The 19,114-nt window shown below is 41.5% G+C and overlaps 1 protein-coding gene across 2 annotated transcripts in view; it reads left to right on the plus strand.

Annotated features, from left to right (window-relative positions):
* Positions 1-19,114, plus strand: part of MAP3K4 (mitogen-activated protein kinase kinase kinase 4) — a 113,096-nt gene that overhangs the window by 85,878 nt on the left and 8,104 nt on the right. For both annotated transcript variants that reach the window (XM_073671411.1, XM_073671412.1), the window contains exons 15-21: positions 815-893; positions 2,897-2,993; positions 4,649-4,749; positions 5,053-5,133; positions 5,672-5,863; positions 6,732-6,802; positions 17,540-17,656. In XM_073671411.1, the coding sequence (XP_073527512.1) occupies positions 815-893; positions 2,897-2,993; positions 4,649-4,749; positions 5,053-5,133; positions 5,672-5,863; positions 6,732-6,802; positions 17,540-17,656 (738 nt within the window). The remainder of the gene's footprint in view (positions 1-814; positions 894-2,896; positions 2,994-4,648; positions 4,750-5,052; positions 5,134-5,671; positions 5,864-6,731; positions 6,803-17,539; positions 17,657-19,114) is intronic.

The raw sequence follows: 19,114 nt of genomic DNA on the forward strand, positions 1-19,114 counted from the left end.
GGTGTAAGGGCTTAGAGCCTGATTCCAGTGATGTGTCACTTTACTGGGCTGTGTTTTGCTGTTTCAGTACAATCAGTGTTTTATTAGCAGGAGATTATCACTAAAGGACAAGCTGCCTCATAGTCCAACCACACTCCCAGCACTGATTAGCAGCCTTCTGTTAATATTCAATGTACACAGAAAGCTGCCAATCAGAGGTGTGTGCGGGGCTGTGCACAGCTCTGCAACAGAGAAAACTATTTGTCACAACAGCTACTGCACCCAGTAAACTAAGTGATGCGTCGCTGAAATTGGGGTCTCTATCTCTAGATCATGCTGCTCTCAGATTAGCAAAACCTGTTGACAGATGGTGTATGGGTTATCTACAGCCTCATTTTGCAGTTAATGTAATTAGATTGTTCAAAGATTTATCATATGCAACCATCTAGACATAATGGAGGAGATTTATCAAAATTGGTGCAAGGAATAACAGAGATGTTGTCTACAGCTGCTAACACAATTAAAGTTCTTATTTTCCAAAAACCCTTTGCAAGGTGAAAGTGGCAATGTGTTATTTAGCTATGGGGTAATTGGGGGGGAAAAGACTCCATTTTTTACTTAAATGATGGGTGAGGTATGACAACACAGCTTTTTAATATGTAAGGCTACGGATGGTTGAATTTCTCATAAGTTATATATCATCAAAATTAGTCTGATCTCAACAATTTCTGTAGGCTTTTAATTGGTTGTGCCATTTATGCATTTCCTTAGGTATGTTTTCTTTTATTATGTATGCCGATGTTAAAATGACTAGACTTTTCGGTTTGTTGTTTAGAGTTTGCAAGCACTTATGAATGAATGCATTGGCCATGTTATTGGAAAACCCCATAGTCCCATCACTGGCTTATACCTTGGTAAGTTTTTATGTTTTTTCTTTAAAAGGGAAAAAAAAAATCAATACTGCCGTGCCTTCCATGGTGTTTCCCTGAAGTGTCGCTCTTTGTAAGGGGAACAATTGCACTGCATAGAGCCATCTTTCACATGAAAAAGCTGGAGTCTAAGAGGCAGCAAGAGAAATGTGGGCATAGTGTCACCTAATCACATCGCCATGCTCGTCAATAGCAAGGATCTGCATGGCTTGCACCTGTAACACTTTATGAGAAGATTATGAGCGCGCTGATCTTTTCTCTTGATGGCAGTAGAGAACAGAAGTGAATGGAAGATTGTTGTAATATTCATGTTTCCATGGCAGTGACACAAAGATGGGTTCTACGCATAACGACGTCTTTCATCCTGTTTGACTGTACTGTGTGATACATTTGGGCACAGCTGTATCTCTGTAGATGATTTTTCACAATAAGTATATTGCAAAGTGTAATTTAACCCTTTAAGGTACAAGGAATTCGTTTTTTTTTTTTTTGCGCTTTTCCTTTTTTTTCCCCCAGCTCTTTCAACAGCCATATTTTTTTTCTTTCTTTTTCTGTCAACATAGACGTATGAGGGCTTGTTTTTTTTTTTACGGGACAAGCTGTAGTTTTGAATGACACCATTGATTTTACCATATATGTGCTGAAAAGCTGAAAAAAAAAGAAATGCAGTTCTGCCTTTGTCTTTTGGGTTTGTTTTTACGGCATTTGTTTGGTAAAAATATCCTGGCACCATGATTTATCCAGGTGACTGCGAGTATGGTGATACCAAACTTGCATCAGTTTTTTTGTCCAAGTCCTGAAAATAAAAAATTCAGCTTTGTGTCTCCATTTTCGGAGACACATAACGATTTTATTTGCTGTTGATTGAGCTGAGTGAAGCCTTCTTTTTTGCTCGGTGAGATGGTATTTTGATTGATACCGTTTTGGAATACATACAACATTTTGATGGCTTTTTATTTCAGGTTTTTAGGAGGGCGAGCTGATCAAAAAAAAAAAAAAAACAATTCTGGCATTTTTTTTATTTTCTTTTTCTTTACAATGTCTACTGTTTGGGTTAATTCTATATTTTGATCAGACTTTTAAGGACACTACAGTACTATATTTTCTTTTTTTATTTTTAATAGGAGCAAAGGGAGTTGATTTTAATTTTACATTTCTACATTTTCTTTACATGTTTTTTTTTTAGTTTGAACCTGTGAAAGTTTGATAGCTTATACTATATACTGGAGGAAAGTCAGCGGAATGGTATGGTCATTTGAACCAACCCCAAAACATCTCTCAGCATATATAATAGGAAATTCAGCAGGGAGAGAAACGTATATAAAATATAACTTTTAATGCTACCACTTTAATAACATAATAATAAAAGCCAAATGACTACCAGAGCAGTACCAATAAAGTGTATGTGCTCAAAATAAACCAGTGCTCGAGGTAATAAATTGTTTGGTCTCACCACTTGAAGTTCACTTCAAAAAAGAAGGGAAGGTGAGAAAGCCTTGTACGCTCCACGCGAAACGCGCGTTGGAAAGCGAGGTACGCCTACCATCATTACTTTTTTTGGGGCGCCTTATTGATTCCAGGTAAGCTGTATACTTTTGCCATCATTGAGACTTGCCACTCAGGTTTTTTCCTATTGGTCCTATACCTAAGTGTGGTGAACCACTAGGTCGATTTGGCTATTTGCCCACCTGTACTCCCTGTGTCTGGCCTTTCTTTGTATGGTACCTGCTATTTGGGTTTCGGATATCATGACACCCCACCTGTCTCTGTAGTTTTATATCTTTACACATGTCTGGTATTTATAACCTGTATGTGTCTATTACCTTATATGTATTTAATAAAGATTTATACGTTTTTACAATGTTGTACTAGTGTAGTAATATAAGTCTTAGTATATGATCATAATCTTTATTTTACGGGCCAGATTTGTATACTTTACCAGCTATTTTCTTGACCTTATTTACAGTTCTGTTGTCTTGTTTTATTAGTTACACATCGCAATAGTCCACGACCTGTAAAGGTGCCTCGATGTCACAGTGACCCACCAAATCCACATCTGAACACTCCTGCACCGGATGGTTTTAGGTATTTAATATATAGAAATAATGCATGTTCAAGTAGGATTATCTGTTTCTCTTGGTAATGTCAGTAGTGTCTTGGAATACCCTAAAAACTGTATTCCAACAGGAAGCACAACAGAGCCATCCACTTGAATATAGCTGACGGAATCACTGTGGATAGTATGGCCCCTGCCTTAGCAGTATTCGTTTTTTCCGACTTGCACATGAATTTGTGTTGCGTTGGTTTTTGTCCATGTCTGAAAAGCAAATACTGCTTGGATGGAGGCCAGACAGTGTCCACAGATACTCCGTCAGCCGTGGTTCTAGTGAGAACGCCGTTTTGGGGATTCCGACAAATCCCGACGTAGTGCTCAGTAGAGGGCATGTATTAATGTGAACATAGCCGAAAATGTATGTAAACAAAAACCGGTAAAATATGCTGCCAGCAGAGCCTGTGATGTCCAGATAAAGAAAGGTGCATACAATATTTGTTCCCGGACTACACTTTTTGAGAAAGCCATGTTCTCAACATCGGGTCCAGGATGTTCCTGACTTTCTGCTGGCAGCCTATCTTACTCCAGTTTTTGCTTACATACGTCTAACAGAGGAGAACATTCAGAGTCTGACGAGTACGGAAGTAGGTAGCAGCAGTATAACATGCTGCACTACAAAGGATTCCATGGTCAATGTTTTCTTGTGGGAATAACCTATTGTAAACAAAATTAAGTGTATAATAAAAAACAATCCCTGTTCAAGTAATAAAATATGGTGTGTTTGGGGGAAAAAAAAAATACTCCTTTAACAGAGACATTATGAAAATTTTTAAAAAAGTGATTTTCTTCTGCAAAAGTATGGACGTTAAAAAATAGATCTAATTGGGTAAAATATATTTATTGACACACCACAAATATCAAGTCAATTATACTGTACAATGAATGCTGTAATAAAAAAAAATCCCAAATATTTTTGTTTATCCGTCCTACCAAAACACGGTATAAAAAGCGTGCCAAAGGTTCTATGGACCAGAAAATTAAACCAATGAAAACTACAGCTAGTCGTGCTGAAAAATGTAAATCTTCTAGCTCTCAGAATATGGCGACCTAACAACATTTATTTTTTTTTATCCAATAGTATTTATTGTAAACAAGTAATACTAACACAATGTATATAAATTAGGTATTGCCATAATAGTACTATAACACTTCATTTCTGCAGCATTGTTTAGCATTTAAAATGTAAAAAAACGATAGCAAAATTGCTTCCATTAAAGAATTACTAAAAGTTAGTTTTATTTGTACCCTAAAATGGTGCCAATGAGAAAATAGCAGTCATCCCACAAAAATACAGTCCTCATGCGGATACTGCGAAGGAAGCATAAAAAAGTTAAAGGGGTTGTCCAGGTTTATCATGAAAGTCTGTAGACTTCTTTTGGTTTTTGATGGTCTGCTTTTTTCATTGTTCTCATACCATTCTGGTAATACATGTTTGCACCAGGTATGAATCTCTCTGCCAAGTAACTGCGTTTCTCCACAAGCATTGTAAATATTTTATATAGTTTTCCCCATTATTTGTCTGGACAGTATTCTATTTAAAGACGGGAATATCTTTTGCCGGTCTCATTCTGACCTTTCCACTGTCTGTACACAGTGGTATTAATGCTGAATATGCTCTTTCCTGCAGAGGCTCCAGCGTCCCAGAGAATGACCGACTATCCTCCATAGCCTCAGAGTTACAGTTTAGATCCCTTAGTCGACATTCAAGCCCAACAGAGGAGAGAGACGGTAACTTGTACTTCACTACTAGTTTAAGCTTTCCATCTCGACCTTGATGATGTGTTTTTATGCATCCCCATAACTTTCACTTTCAGTTACCTATTTAAAATTAGTTTTTTGAATTTTTTTTTAATCTATTGATTTTAGCACATCCACTACGTTCTTTATTTACCTCTTATTACTAATAGATTAATTTACAATTTACAAAATACAGGACTGTAATGAACCAAAGTCTTTGTATAAAAAATGGCCAGATTGTTTGTTTTTATTTGGATTTCTTTTCATTAACACAGAATTGTTTAATGTATTTAGAGCCTACTTATCCGAAGGCAGAACAAGGAGGTTCTACAAGACGAAGTTGGGAGCTTCAGAATCTAATCAGTCAGACTCGAGGTAAAGGTTCACTACAGTACCCACGGGCTCCATCAGTTAGCAAGCAAGAATAGGCAACATGTGCCTCCGATGAAGGACGTTAGGAATACACTCAATGTATTGTAGTAGAAAAACGTGGGAGCTCTGACACCGTAGTAAAACCTCCTCTGAAAACTGGTCTCGTTCATTGCAGAGAAGTGGTCTAAAACATTCAAAATATTTTCTTTCCAAGCTCACTGACATGTTGTATAATGCTCCAACTCGTAGGCTTATTAGTAGATTTTTTGGGCTGGTTTTAATGTCTAATCAGCCAGGGAATAAAAATGAATCAGCATTTTCTAGTTAATAAAATCAGGTGAGAATTACCTCCTAGACTTTGGTGTGTGTATATGTATATATATATATATATATGTGTGTATATGTGTGTATATATATATATATCTATATATATATATAGATATATATCTATCTATCTATCTATCTATCTATCTATCTATCTATCTATCTATCTATCTATCTATATATATATATATAAAAAAAAAATTTTTTCTCTTAACAGACTTTGCAGCAAGGCACCGGCCCATGGATGCCGTGCAGAAATCAATCATGGTGTTTGAGGATCAAAGATATCGACAAATGAGGATAAAAAACATAATAGGACAAGTCTGTGACACTCCAAAGTCCTATGATAACTTTATGCATGTTGGGCTGAGGAAAGTGACATTTAAATGGCAGAGGGGTAACAAAATCGGTAAGTTAGAACTTACATTTTAGTTTGAATATTAAAGTATTTAATAGATTAGTGAGTTTAAGATTTTGTGCTTAAAGAAACCCTCTAACATACATTTTTATCCATTATGGTGTTTACAGTGTATGTGGTCATATACATACCACCACATTCATCTCCTAATATCCATATCTTTTCAGTCCTCTTCTGCGCCACATGATTGCAATTCACACTAGCTTGACCATACAGCATCTCCTGTGTGGATCCAAAGACGCTTTGTCAATGCAAGTCTATGAGCACCTCAACGTTAATCTTATAGACTTTTGGTTCATGGAAAAAAAAACCCTGTCATCCGTCTAGTCTGAATTTGGGTCATATGGTGCAGCGAAGGACAGGAACAGTGCAGATATTGGATAATGATGGCAAACGGAAAGAATTCTAGAGTTGGTATGAATCAATTTACACCACCCAATCTAGTGTCCACGTCCGTAATCTGTGGCCACTGGACATGAGTCCTGAGAACTGCCTCTTACCTTACAGCATTCCCGGGTTGTTCTTTTGATCAGTTGGGCTGGCACTACGTCATATTTGCAGCCTGACGCATGTGGGATGGTGCCAAAGGCTGGCTAAGAATCCAGTGATGCTGAAAGGTAAGGGGCAGTTCTCAGGACCCCTCTCCAGTGACCACAAATTACTGATGCGGCCTCTGAACCAGGTCCTGCAAATTGCACAAACTCCAAAAAGGCACTGATCAATATCAATATTGTTGAGAATGTTTCTTTAAGATTGTTTTTCAAACCATTAAATGGAGTCTTGTATGCAGTTTACAATGTAGTTTTCTTTAGATTTAACATCTTGTATTACCTTCCAATAATTATCTCTCATTTCAAAGGTGAAGGTCAGTATGGAAAGGTCTACACCTGCATTAGTGTTGATACTGGAGAACTCATGGCTATGAAAGAAGTAAGTTGGAGGCTGAATTAAGATGTTGCAAGATATATATCGTGGTTTCCATATACATTTCCATGGTTAATAAACTGCTTGCTGAAAAGGCACAAACTAACAAACAATTAGCTGTACTGCTTTTTTTACAGTAACATCAGGAAAATTTATTTTGTTTAAAATTTCAGTTAATATGTTGCTGCAGCCTGTAGTCTCTAGTATGACGGCTGATTAAAGGGAACCTGTCAGTTCATGCCGCTTGAACCACGGCACACTTAATGCATTACAAGCACCTGTTTTATTCTACATTTTAGAGAGGCATACCCCCTCCAGCTTCTCCCCCCTAGCTCTGCTAGACTGCCAGTCTCTAGCTTTGTGTGTATAGGGAGAGTCATGTAAGTCTAACTGAGCTAATGGGGAGAAGCCAGCTGAGAAATGCCTCTGTGATTAGCGACTTCATCCTCAGCAGTTATTTCTCTAAAACACGGCAGCACATTCTAATGCACGAGCCAGTCTCTGATTTACTGTCTGTGGTTCGGGCAGCATGAATCGTGACTGCTTTCTTTTAAACCCCTTGATAACTATACGGCTGTGTTCTTTACAAAGGGCAGAGGTCTATAGCTTTGTTTATGGGATCTGTTCTGTGTTCGTTTTGGGGTGCGCTGAAGAGGGACTCGTATATACGATTTATGGTTCAAATTCTCCGGGTTGGGGCGTGTTCGATATAACTGGGCAAGACGAAAAACGTTCCTATGCTAGGAAGATTCCTAACGTCCTTTCTCAACAGGCTCAAATATTTTCAAGTGTGAATAAAATAGTCATATGATACACATCTAATCACAGCGATAAGTTCAGACATCCGTCATTGAGTTTTAGAACTTGATACCACTAAGTTAATGACACCCGCTGCTGATGTTGTTCTACATTGAGGCATTGTTGCCTGGATACAAAACAGTTTCTCTTGACCTACATTCAGAAGCATGAGTCAGTGTGGACAGCAGTCAAAGCCTGTTCCCAAGATGCTAGCTAGTAACAATGAGAAAGCTTTGGATTTCCCTCTGCTATGACTAGAGTAACAGGTATCAACTTTATGTCACTTGGCAGAAGAACAAAATTAGCTTTCACTAATGACAAGAGTAGGAGCATTGCAGGAACATACTTGCCTTTCCTAATTCAACTTGAGAAAATTTGACACAGATGCTAGGAAATCCTTCGACACTGCTAGTCCTAAGTATACAATCATTTGTAGCTCTATCAAACACACATTGTTATTGAAAGGAATCTGTCAGCAGGACTTTGTAATCTGATAGCAGCATGGTGTAGGGGCTGAGACCCTGATTCCAGTGGTGTCACTTACTGATCTGCATGTTGTTATTTTGGTACAATCACTGTTTTCTTTGCTGTAGGGCTAGCTGTGCTCAGAATGCTGAGCCCTACATAACCCAACCCCACTGACAACTTTCTGTGTACACTATATATGGACAGAAAGCTGCTACTCAGTGCTGGGGACATGGATACACAAAGCAGGAGGCATGGGACACCTAGTCCTGTAGTGATAATCTGCTGATAAAAATTGATTTTCTCGTTGGTCTCTTTGGGGTACTCCGAACCATGCGATTGTCTGCTGCCACCTGGAGGCTGACACTATTATTGCATTTAAATAAAATTGGCTGCTCCCCAGTAGACTATACCTCGCCTGCTGGAATCAGGCTTCCTCAGTTTTTTTGTAGTGTTAGTTGGCAAGGTCTGTCTCAGACCTGTCTTAGTTTAGGCACTAACCTTTTTTGCTTTGTGTTTTTCAGATGGATGTCTCTGGGAAACAGTGTAATTTTACAATCTCACTCATGTAGTGACAGAGTACAGGCTGTAATTGTTCAGTCTGTATCCTCTCGCATCGGCGTGGCCTGACCAATGTACCTCGACTCTGTTGGTAGTTGGGTACTGGGGCCGGAGGTCTATAACACGACTAGCTCTTGCCTTCCACCCCACATAGCGTGTGATTCGCTGCATGCTGTGGCTCATGGTGTGCAGGGCGGACCGAATTGCAAAAAGATAGCTGACAGGACCACATTCCAGGGGGTCTCGCTTATTTTGAAATAAGGCTAGAAAAGCCTTCGCTTTCGGAAGCTACAAGCGGCAGAAGCACCCTGTTTTCTCCGTCCAGTGCCAGCCATCTTTTTCTGAGGCGTGGGGCCTTGCTGGTCCGTCCCTTTTGTCAGTTTTCAGCGCCAGACAAGTCTGGTCGGTAGGTTAAACCGAGGGTCTCCCAAGAGTGCTACCTTTAGACCAACACTCGCCGGATGCCTTTTTGGATCAGGGGCTAGGTCCTCCAGGTCCAGAGGCAACAGGGAGGTCAATGCTTGATGGGCGGCCCCCATTCAGGAATTCTTCCCAGGTTGGTGGCCGCCGAGGCATGGCTCGGGGCAGTCTTTGGATCAGGGAGGTCATCTCATCGGGTCATAGAATAGAGTTCTCCACTCCTACCTCAGGATCTTTCTTTTGCTATCGCCCTCCCAGCATGAGAGTCAGTTTCAACCAGGTGATATCTTACCTGCTCCAGGCAGGGGTTATTGTAGGAGTTCCTGTTTCAGAGCGCTTCAGGGGGCTTTATTCAATCCTATGTGTCATCCCCAAAAAGGACTGCTCTGTGCGGCCTATTTTAGATTTACAGTGCCTGAACAAATGGGTTCAGCTTCGTCGTTTCACAGTGGAGTCACTCCGGTCAGTGATCGCATGCACGGGGCCGGGGAATTTTTCTTCAGGAAAATATTCGGGACGCTTATTTGCATGTGCCGATTTTTCCAGCCCATCAGCGATTTCTTTGCTTTGCGGCCAATCAAGATCACTATCAGTTCAGGGCTCTCCCATTCTTACTGGCTACAGCGCCCAGGATCTTCACGAAGATCCTGCCCCCCCGGGCAACTATCCCCTTGTCCGGGCAACTATCCCCTTCAATTTTGCATGAAGGTCCTAGGAAAGATGGTGGCGACGTTCAAGTCAATGCCGTTTGCTCAATTTTAATCAAGACCTCTACTGAACATTCTTCTAGCCTCTTGGAACAGTTCAACACTGTCCCTATATCTGCCTATTCGTTTCCAAATTTGCTGTCGCCAGTTTCTCAGGTGATGGTTAACGTCATTGCTGTTAACTCAAGGTCCATCTTTTCTTCCCATTCAGTGGCAGCTGCTCACCACAGATGCCAGCCTTTCTGGCTGAGGAGCAATCTTCCATCACTTGATGGTCCTGGGACTTTGGAGCAGTCAGAAGAGAATTCTCCCAATCATCATTCTGGAGCTCTGGCTCTTTTACATTGGTCACACTTAGTCTGAGGGTTCTCGATCAGGGTTCAATCAGAGAATGCTACTGTTGTGGCATATATCAATAAGCCGGGGGCACACAAAGCCCATCTGCCATGGCGAAGGTCACAGGGATTTTGGAGTGGGCAGAGGAAAAGGTTCCTCTAATCTCGGCAGTTCATATGCCAGGGGTAGACAACTGAGAAGTATACTTTTTAAGTCGCCAACAGCTACCCACAGGAGAGTGGGATCTTCACCCGGAGGTGTTCAGGCAGATTTGTCGGTGGTGGGGTACACCAGATGTCTATATATTGCCATTCAGACTAAACCACAAGTTGCCGAAATTTATGGCAAGGTGCCAGGACCCTCAGGCTATTGCAGTCGAAGCCCTTGTAATCTCTTGGTCTCAGTTCTCTCTACCTTACCCCTTTCCCCCTCTACCGCTTCTACCCAGACTTCTCAAGAAGATCAGGGCAGAGAGTGTTTCATTCATTCTCATTGCCCCAGTCTGGTCTCGGAGGGCCTGGTATTTTGATGTTATCAATTTTTTAGCTGATGCCCCATGGGTTCTTCCAGACCTTCTGTGCCAGGTTCCGTTCTTCCATCCGAATTTACGGGCGCTCAATCTAACGACATGGCTGTTGAAGCTGCGATTTTGAGGGCAGCAGGTCTGTCTGAATCAGGCAGGTAGGCTGGTGCCTAACCCCCTCAAGGAACAGGTGTCCACGCTGGCTATTCTTTCTGCATCAGATTAAGACTTTTCTCCAGGGGTTGGCACACTTTAGGCCACCCTGTGGCCTATCGGACTCCCCTGGACTCTGTTGGATCTGAATCAAGTTTTGGAGGGTCTTCAGTCTCCGCCTTTTGAACCTATCAGAGAGATCTCTACAATTTTTTCTTTCTTATGGTAGCTTTTCTTATTGCCATCACTTCTATTAGGAGGGTCTCAGAGCTTGCGGCTATCTTGTCGCACTCCTTACCTTATTCTTCATCAGGATTAAGTAGTGTTGAGGCCAGTTCAGTCTTTTCTCCTGAAGGTGGTCTTGAGTTTTCATGTTAATGAAGGCATTATTTTACCTTCCTTTTGTCTGCCACCATCTCCTCCTACTGAGATTGCTCTGCACAGGTTGGAAGTTCGACCCATAAGGTACTATTTGTCAGCCACTGCTTTATTCAGGCTTTCTGATTCCTAGTTTATTATACTAGAAGGCCCTTGTAGGGATCAGGCCGCTTCCAAAGTAGCCATTGCCCCTGCATCATGACTACTCTTATCCAGGCTTATAGCACTAAGGCCAGGGTGGCCCCATTTAGGATCAGGGCACACTATGCGAGTGGTGGGAACTTCCTGGGTGGCATCGGCTTTGCAGCTCTGCAGCTACTTGGGCATCGGTGCATACATTTTCTACGTTTTATAGGGTCCACACTTTTGCCTCGGCAGATGCAAGCGTTGGTAGGAAGATACTGCAGGCAGCAGTACCTTCCGCTTGGGTTATGGCAGAAGGCTAGGTGGTAACAGTATGATATTCAATTCTTTCTTTAGGGCATCCCATGGTTCTGTGTTCCCCAATGAGACGAATGAGAAAAGTATATTTTTGGTACTCTCCATAAAATTTGTTTCTCGCAGTCTTCATTGGGGGAGGGGGGTGGGGGGGGGGCAGCTGCCTCATTTGATTGCCCGGTTGGGCGTGCAGTTATGTTTCTTCTTGCCTTAAAGGGGTATTCCTATTTCCAAGATCCTATCCCAATATGTAGTGGGTGTAATAATAATATTAGCAAGTACCTCCAAGAAAAGTAGTATAGTTCTTCTGACTCACCATGTCTCTTTCGTCATGTGCAGGCATTGCATGACCTTAGGTATCCATGGTTACAACCACTGATATAGTGACAGTTAGCTAGTTGCTAGTGGTCATAACCATGGATACCTAAGGTCCTGCAATGCATGCACTTTAGGAAAGCAACATAGCGAATCAGAAAAACTAAACTACATTTCTAATTGGAGGTATTTGCTAATATAATTACACCTACTACACATTGTGATAGGATCTTTGAGATGGGAATACCCTTTTTAATTAATTTCTTTCCTCCTACTGCTTTCTTACAAAAAACTGAGGAAGCCTGACTCCAGCAGGCGAGGTATAGTCTGCTGGGGAGGAGCCAATTTTATTTAACCGGTTCAGGACCGCCCACTGTACATAAACGTCGGCGCTGCCTGGGCTCTGTTTAAAAACGGTGGGTGGTCCCGCAGCGCTCAGGACCCCCAGGGTCCTGCAAGCACTGCGATTCCGGTGCAGAGCGATAGCTCTGACAGAGGACATCATCGGGACCTGATTGGATCAGGTCCCAATGATGTTAACCCTTTGCTATCTTCTATATGCCGCAATCTATAGTGTTCGCGGCATATAGAAGATAGTGAGAGGAGAGGGGGTCGTCAACCTACCTCTCCGACGGCCCCCTGATAGCTTCCAGGACCTTCCGTTGTTATGGCAGCTGGAGGTCACATGACCGCCTCCAGATCTGCCATATATGGTGTCCTGCTGAGCTCAGCCCTGCAGGTGAGTCCAACAGGAGACACTGACTGTGAAGCAGTCAGAAAAGATCTCATCCAATGTAATATATGTCTATTACATTGCATGACAGCAGTGATTAGAAAAATAAAAATTAATGTCCCATACAGGGACTAAGTAAAAATGTAAAAAAAAAGTAAAAAAAAGTTTTCAAACTGTTAAAAAAAAAAATCACAAAATAAATAAATTAAATATTAAACCAATAAATCTGTATGTTTATGCAAAAAAAGTACACCTATTTGGTATCGCCGCGTCCGAAACAACCCGATCTATAAAACTGTCACACTAATTAACTCCTTCTGTGCACACCGTAATAAAAATAAATAAAAAACGGAGCAAAAAACTGCTTTTTCATCATATCGCCAAACAAAAAGTGGAAAAAAATGCTATCAAAAAGCAAAATGGAAATAAAAATGGTACCGCTGAAAACGTCATCTTGTTCCGCTAAAAAAAGCCGCCATACAGCTCTATCAGCCGAAAAATAAAAAAGTTATAGCTCTCAGAATAAAGCGATGCAAAAAAATATTTTTTATGTAAAATTGTTTTATTGTGTAAAAGCGCCAAAACATAAAAAAAATATATAGTAAGTGTAGTATCGCTGTAAACGTACTGACCCGAAGAATAATGCTGCCTTATCACTTTTACCACATGAGAACGGCATAAAAAAAACCTCAAAAAGCAATTCCTGAATTGTTGGTTTTTGTTAATTTTACCTCCCAAAAAACGGAATAGAAAGCGATCAAAAAATGTCACGTACCCAAAAATGGTACCAATAAAAATGTTAACTCATCCCGCAAAAAACAAGCCATCACATGACTGTCGGCCGAAATATGGAAAAATTATAGCTCTCAAAATATGGCGATGCAAAAACTAGATTTTGCAAAAAAAAGCGTCTTAGTGTGTGACAGCTGTCAGTCATAAAAACCCAATATAAATCTGGTATCTCTAATCGCACCAACCCGAAGAATAAAGTAATCTAATCAGTTATATTACACGAGGAACGGCGTAAAAAATAAATAAAACGAATTCTTCACCTGCTACTGATTTTTTTATTATGTCTCCCAAAGATCGCAGTAAGGCTCTGCTCACATTTATCCTGCGCTCTGCGCTGAGCGCTTACACCAGAGTTTCCGTGTAAATATCTGAAATACGTGATTCAAACAGAACTCATGACGGAAGGTTCCCTGTAATGAGGCAGATATAGGCCACTGTGAATGCAGTCTGGCCTGTGATCCCACGGTGTCATTTGTTTTAGGCGTGCATAAAAGTGCGGTTGGCCACAGTTTTGTGCACTTCTGAAAAAAAGGACACCGCTAAACAGAGGCCAGACGGAGTCCAGAGTAACTCTGCTGCCTCATTATAGTGAATGGATCCCACAGGGGTCGCTCTGTCCCTCCCAGATCTCGCCGTATGGCTGAGCGGTACGATACACCCACACATGGGGTATTGACACTTTTAGAAGAAATTGTGTGACACATTTCGGCACCATTTTTACCCATTGCCCTGTGTGAAAATGTAAAATCTGAGGGTAAAACATTTTTTTGTGGTAAAAATACAATTATGCTTTTTTCACTGCCCAATGGTATAAATTTAAAAATTAAAAAATACTCACTACTTCCCTAGATGAATTCCTTGAGAGGTGTACAGTCATGGCCAAAAGTATTGAGAATGAGACAAATAGTAATTTTTCCAAAGTTTACTGCTTCATTTTTTGTAATGGCAATTTGCATATACTCCTGAATGTCAAAGAGTGATCAGCTTAACAGCAATTACTGTACTTGCAAAGTCAATATTTTCCCAGAAAATGAACTTTAACCCCCAAAACACATTTCAACATCATTGCAGTCCTGCCTTAAAAGGAGCAGCTAACATCGTTTTAGTGATTGATCCATTAACACAGGTGTGGGTGTTGATGAGGACAGGGCTGGCGATCAATCAGTCATGATTAAGTAAGAATGACATCACTGGACACTTTAAAAGGAGGCTGGTTCTTGGTATCATTGTTTCTCTTCAGTTAACCATGGTTATTTCTAAAGAAACACGTGCAGCCATCATTGCACTGCACAAAAATGGCCTAACAGGGAAGAGTATCGCAGCTACAAAGATTGCACCTCAGTCAACAATCTATCGCATCATCAAGAACTTCAAGGAGAGAGCTTCCATTGTTGTCAAAAAGGCTCCAGGGCGCCCAAGAAAGACCAGCAAGCGCCAGGACCGTATCTTAAAACTGTTTCAGCTGCGGGATCGGACTACCAGCAGTGCCGAGCTTGCTCAGGAATGGCAGCAGGCTGGTGTGAGTGCTTCTGCACGCACTGTGAGGCGGAGACTCTTTGAGCAAGGGCTGGTTTCAAGGAGGGCAGCAAAGAAGCCACTTCTCTCCAGAAAAAACATCAGGGACCGACTGATATTCTGCAAAAGGTACAGGGAGTGGACTGCTGAGGACTGGGGCAAAGTCATTTTCTCTGATGAATCCCCTTTTCGATTGTTTGGGACATCTGGAAAACAGCTTATTCGGAGAAGAAGAGGTGAGCGCTACCACCAGTCTTGTCTCATGCCAACTGTAAAGCATCCTGAAACCATTCATGTGTGGGGTTGCTTCTCAGCCAAGGGAATCGGCTCACTCACAGTCTTGCCTAAAAACACAGCCATGAATAAAGAATGGTACCAGAATGTCCTCCAAGAGCAACTTCTCCCAACCGTCCAAGAGCAGTTTGGCGCCCAACAATGCCTTTTCCAGCATGATGGAGCACCTTGCCATAAAGCAAAGATGATAACTAAATGGCTCATGGAACAAAACATAGAGATTTTGGGTCCATGGCCTGGAAACTCCCCAGATCTTAATCCCATTGAGAACTTGTGGTCAATCATCAAGAGACGGGTGGACAAACAAAAACCAACAAATTCTGGCAAAATGCAAGCATTGATTATGCAAGAATGGACTGCTATCAGTCAGGATTTGGTCCAAAAGTTGATTGAGAGCATGCCAGGGAGAATTATAGAAGTCTTGAAGAAGGGGCAACACTGCAAATATTGACTTGCTGCATTAACTCATTCTAACTGTCAATATAACCTATTGGTACTCATAATATGATTGCAATTATATTTCTGTATGTGATATAAACATCAGACAAACACTAATAAAAACCAGAGGCCAGCAGATCATGTGAAAATATAATTTTGGTGTCATTCTCAAAACTTTTGGCCATGACTGTAGTTTACAAAATGGGGTCACTTGTGGGGGTTTCTGCTCTTTCGGCATGTCAGCGACTCTTCAAATGTGACATGGTGTCTGCAACCTATCCCAGCCAACATAGCGCTCCTTTCTCTTCCGAACCCTGCCGTACACCAAAGCAGTGGTTTTCCCCCACATATGGGGTATCGGCGTACTCAGGAGAAATTGCACAACAAATTTCATGGTGCAATTTATCCTATTACCCTTATGATAATACAAAATTTGGGAATGAAAAACATTTTTTGTGGGAAAAATGTGAAAATTTTATTTTTACGGCTCAATATTATAACCTTCTGTGAAGCAGCTGGGGGTTCAAGGTGCTCACCACACATCTAGATAAGTTCCCTAAGGGGTCTAGTTTCCAAAATGGTGTCACTTGTGGGGGGGGGGTTTCCACTGTTTAGGCACATCAGGGGCTCCCCAAATGCGACATGGCATCTGCTAATTATTCAAGCAAATTTTACATTCAAAAAGTCTAATGGCGCTCCTTCCCTTCTGAACCCTGCCATGTGCCCAAACAGTGGTTTTCCCTCACATATGGGGTATCAGCGCGCTCATGAGAAATTGCAATACAAATTGTGTATTCCATTTTTTCCTGTTACCCTTGTGAAAATAAAAAAATTGGGTCTAAAGTAACATTTTTGTGAAAAAAAGTTAAATGTTCATTGTTTTCTTCCACATTCCAAAAATTCCCGTGAAACACCTGAAGGGTTAATAAACTTCTTGAATGTGGTTTTGAGCACCTTGAGGGGTGCAGTTTTTAGAATGGTGTCACTTTTGGGTATTTTCTGTCATAAAGGCCCCTCAAAGTGACTTCAAATAAGATGTGGTCCCTAAAAAAATGTTTTTGTAAATTTTGTTAGAAAAATGAGAAATCGCTGGTCAACTTTTAACCCTTATAGCTTCCTAACCCAAAATAATTTTGGTTCCAAAATTGTGCTGATGTTATGTTGACATGTGGGAAATGTTATTTATTAACTCTTTTGTGTGACATATCTCTCTGATTTAAGGGCATGAAAATTCAAAGTCTGAAAATTGCAAAATTTTCAACATTTTCACCAAATTTCCGATTTTTTCACAAATAAACGCAAGTTATATCGAAGAAATTTTACCACTATCATGAAGTACAATATGTCATGAAAAAACAATCTCAGAATCAGGGGGATCCGTTGAAGCTTTCCAGAGTAATTACTTCATAAATTGACAGTGGTCAGAATTGAAAAAATTGGCCCGGTCACGAAGGCAAAAACAGGCTCTGGCGCGAAGTGGTTAAATGCAATAATTTAAGTGACGTGTCAGCCTCCAGGTGGCAACAGACTATTCCATCGTTCTATGTCCACCAATGAAGACTGCGAGAAACAGATTGAGTACCAAAAATCTACTTTTTATTGAAACAGCAGTCTAGTAAGTGACACATCACTTCACTCATGCTCTCAGTCCCTATATCATGCTGCTCTTACATTACATAATAACAACCTGCTGACAGTCCCTTTTAAAGGCTGGAAACCATAGGATTACTTGGGACTACATAATAGTAATAATAAGGACTACAATAAGGAAGACAACTGGCCTTGAAACATGAGCAATTTATGTTTTGGTGTAATGGCTTGAGAAAAGTTTTAAGTAATAATTATTAGTAATAATCAGAATATGGTTTATTTTAAAGATTCGTTTTCAACCAAATGACCACAAGACAATTAAAGAAACTGCTGATGAACTGAAAATCTTTGAAGGCATCAAACACCCTAATCTTGTTCGCTACTTTGGTGTGGAGCTTCACAGAGTAAGCATATTAATCTACAATTATTTTCATGCAGTTTCTGGTAGTTAAATATGCAAATCATTTTGTAATGAGTGTAAATGTCATATTTATATGGACATGCTTTGGTTTCCTGTCTTGCAGTTAATGTACTTTGCAGAGATATGAAAATGAAGGGAGTACCCAGAACCCTTTTTTTTCCTATGAATCCACTAATATGATCAGTTACAATAAAATAATATTTCTGTGAGGTTATGGTAACGGTATAGCTAAATTAAATGTGGTTTATAGGCTGTTAAGCTCTTGGTTACTTTAGTAGTTCCCTATACAAGTTGTGATGTGATAACGTTTCTTTAGGCCAAAAATTGCAGCTCAGCTCCTATGGGGTGTGGGTGTCTGATCCCCCATCGATCTAAAATCAAATTATAAGCCTGAACAAGCCCAGTAATGGCTTTCAATAGTGCATCGGGGGGAAAATTCTGATGCAGTGTAATGGCCCATAGTTTATACTAATCATCCAGAGTAGGATCTATATTTTGGTGACCTTGTCTACTGGGAGTTTCCACTTTGTTTTCTGAGAATTGCACTGGTGATTATGTGGCACCCTGCTACGCACAGGTGCCACAGAACCCAGTAGGGTGCATGGATGGACTTCTCCACAAGAGGCCCTCATTACATTCACACACCTCCACCCTACCACCTCAGACCAGCAGAGGGAGCCCGTTAGGGATATATATAGGGAGGGTGGAGCCAGGCAGCTCAGTTTCAGTTTAGAGTTTAGAGTGTGCTCAGAGAGAGAGCAGCACGCAGGCTGCTGTGTGAGGCAAGTTCAGGCCTACAGCGCGCACTGAAGCCTAGTGAGGGCCCTGAGTGTGGCCGACGGCAAGGAGGAAAAGAGAGAGGAGTTGAGGTGGCAGAGGAGCTACCAGGCTTACCCCGAAATATACACTAGACACCGGGTCCGCACCTACAGGGACCCTTCATACCCAGTAGGGACCACCGGATACCTGGAGGACTATAAGTCCCAGGCCGACCAACGCTGACTACTGTACCAGGGCTAGGAGTCACGGAGGCCCCAGCGTTCAGGGAGAGTGATCTCCAAGAGAAGGCCCTACCCACCAGGTCAGCAGGTGCAAGAGAGACAGACAGTAATTAAGCCAGGCCTAGCTCCAGGCAGGTCAGAAGCTTAGAGAGTAAAGCAACGGATCAGGAAGCCCTATACCCGCTCACTGGGGAGAGTCCAGAAGTGCACCCTGCCTACAGAGTACCCTGGACCATACCTGCATCAAGACCGGTAAAGGTATCGAAGCGAACCCCCGTGTGAGTGTCCGTCATTCCTTCCTGAACTGCCCTGGCCGTCTCTCCCCTGTACCACCATCCATTACCCCAGGCTGCCCTGAGGCCTGCTCCACCTGTGGGGAGCCATTCCATCATAAGCTGCCCTAACATCTGCCTCAGAGGACTGCTCCGCAGCGGCGGCTC

This window comes from Phyllobates terribilis, unplaced genomic scaffold, assembly GCF_046119375.1.
Source record: "Phyllobates terribilis strain yellow unplaced genomic scaffold, ASM4611937v1 Scaffold_3__8_contigs__length_932513732, whole genome shotgun sequence".
NCBI classification, from domain to species: Eukaryota; Metazoa; Chordata; class Amphibia; order Anura; family Dendrobatidae; genus Phyllobates; species Phyllobates terribilis.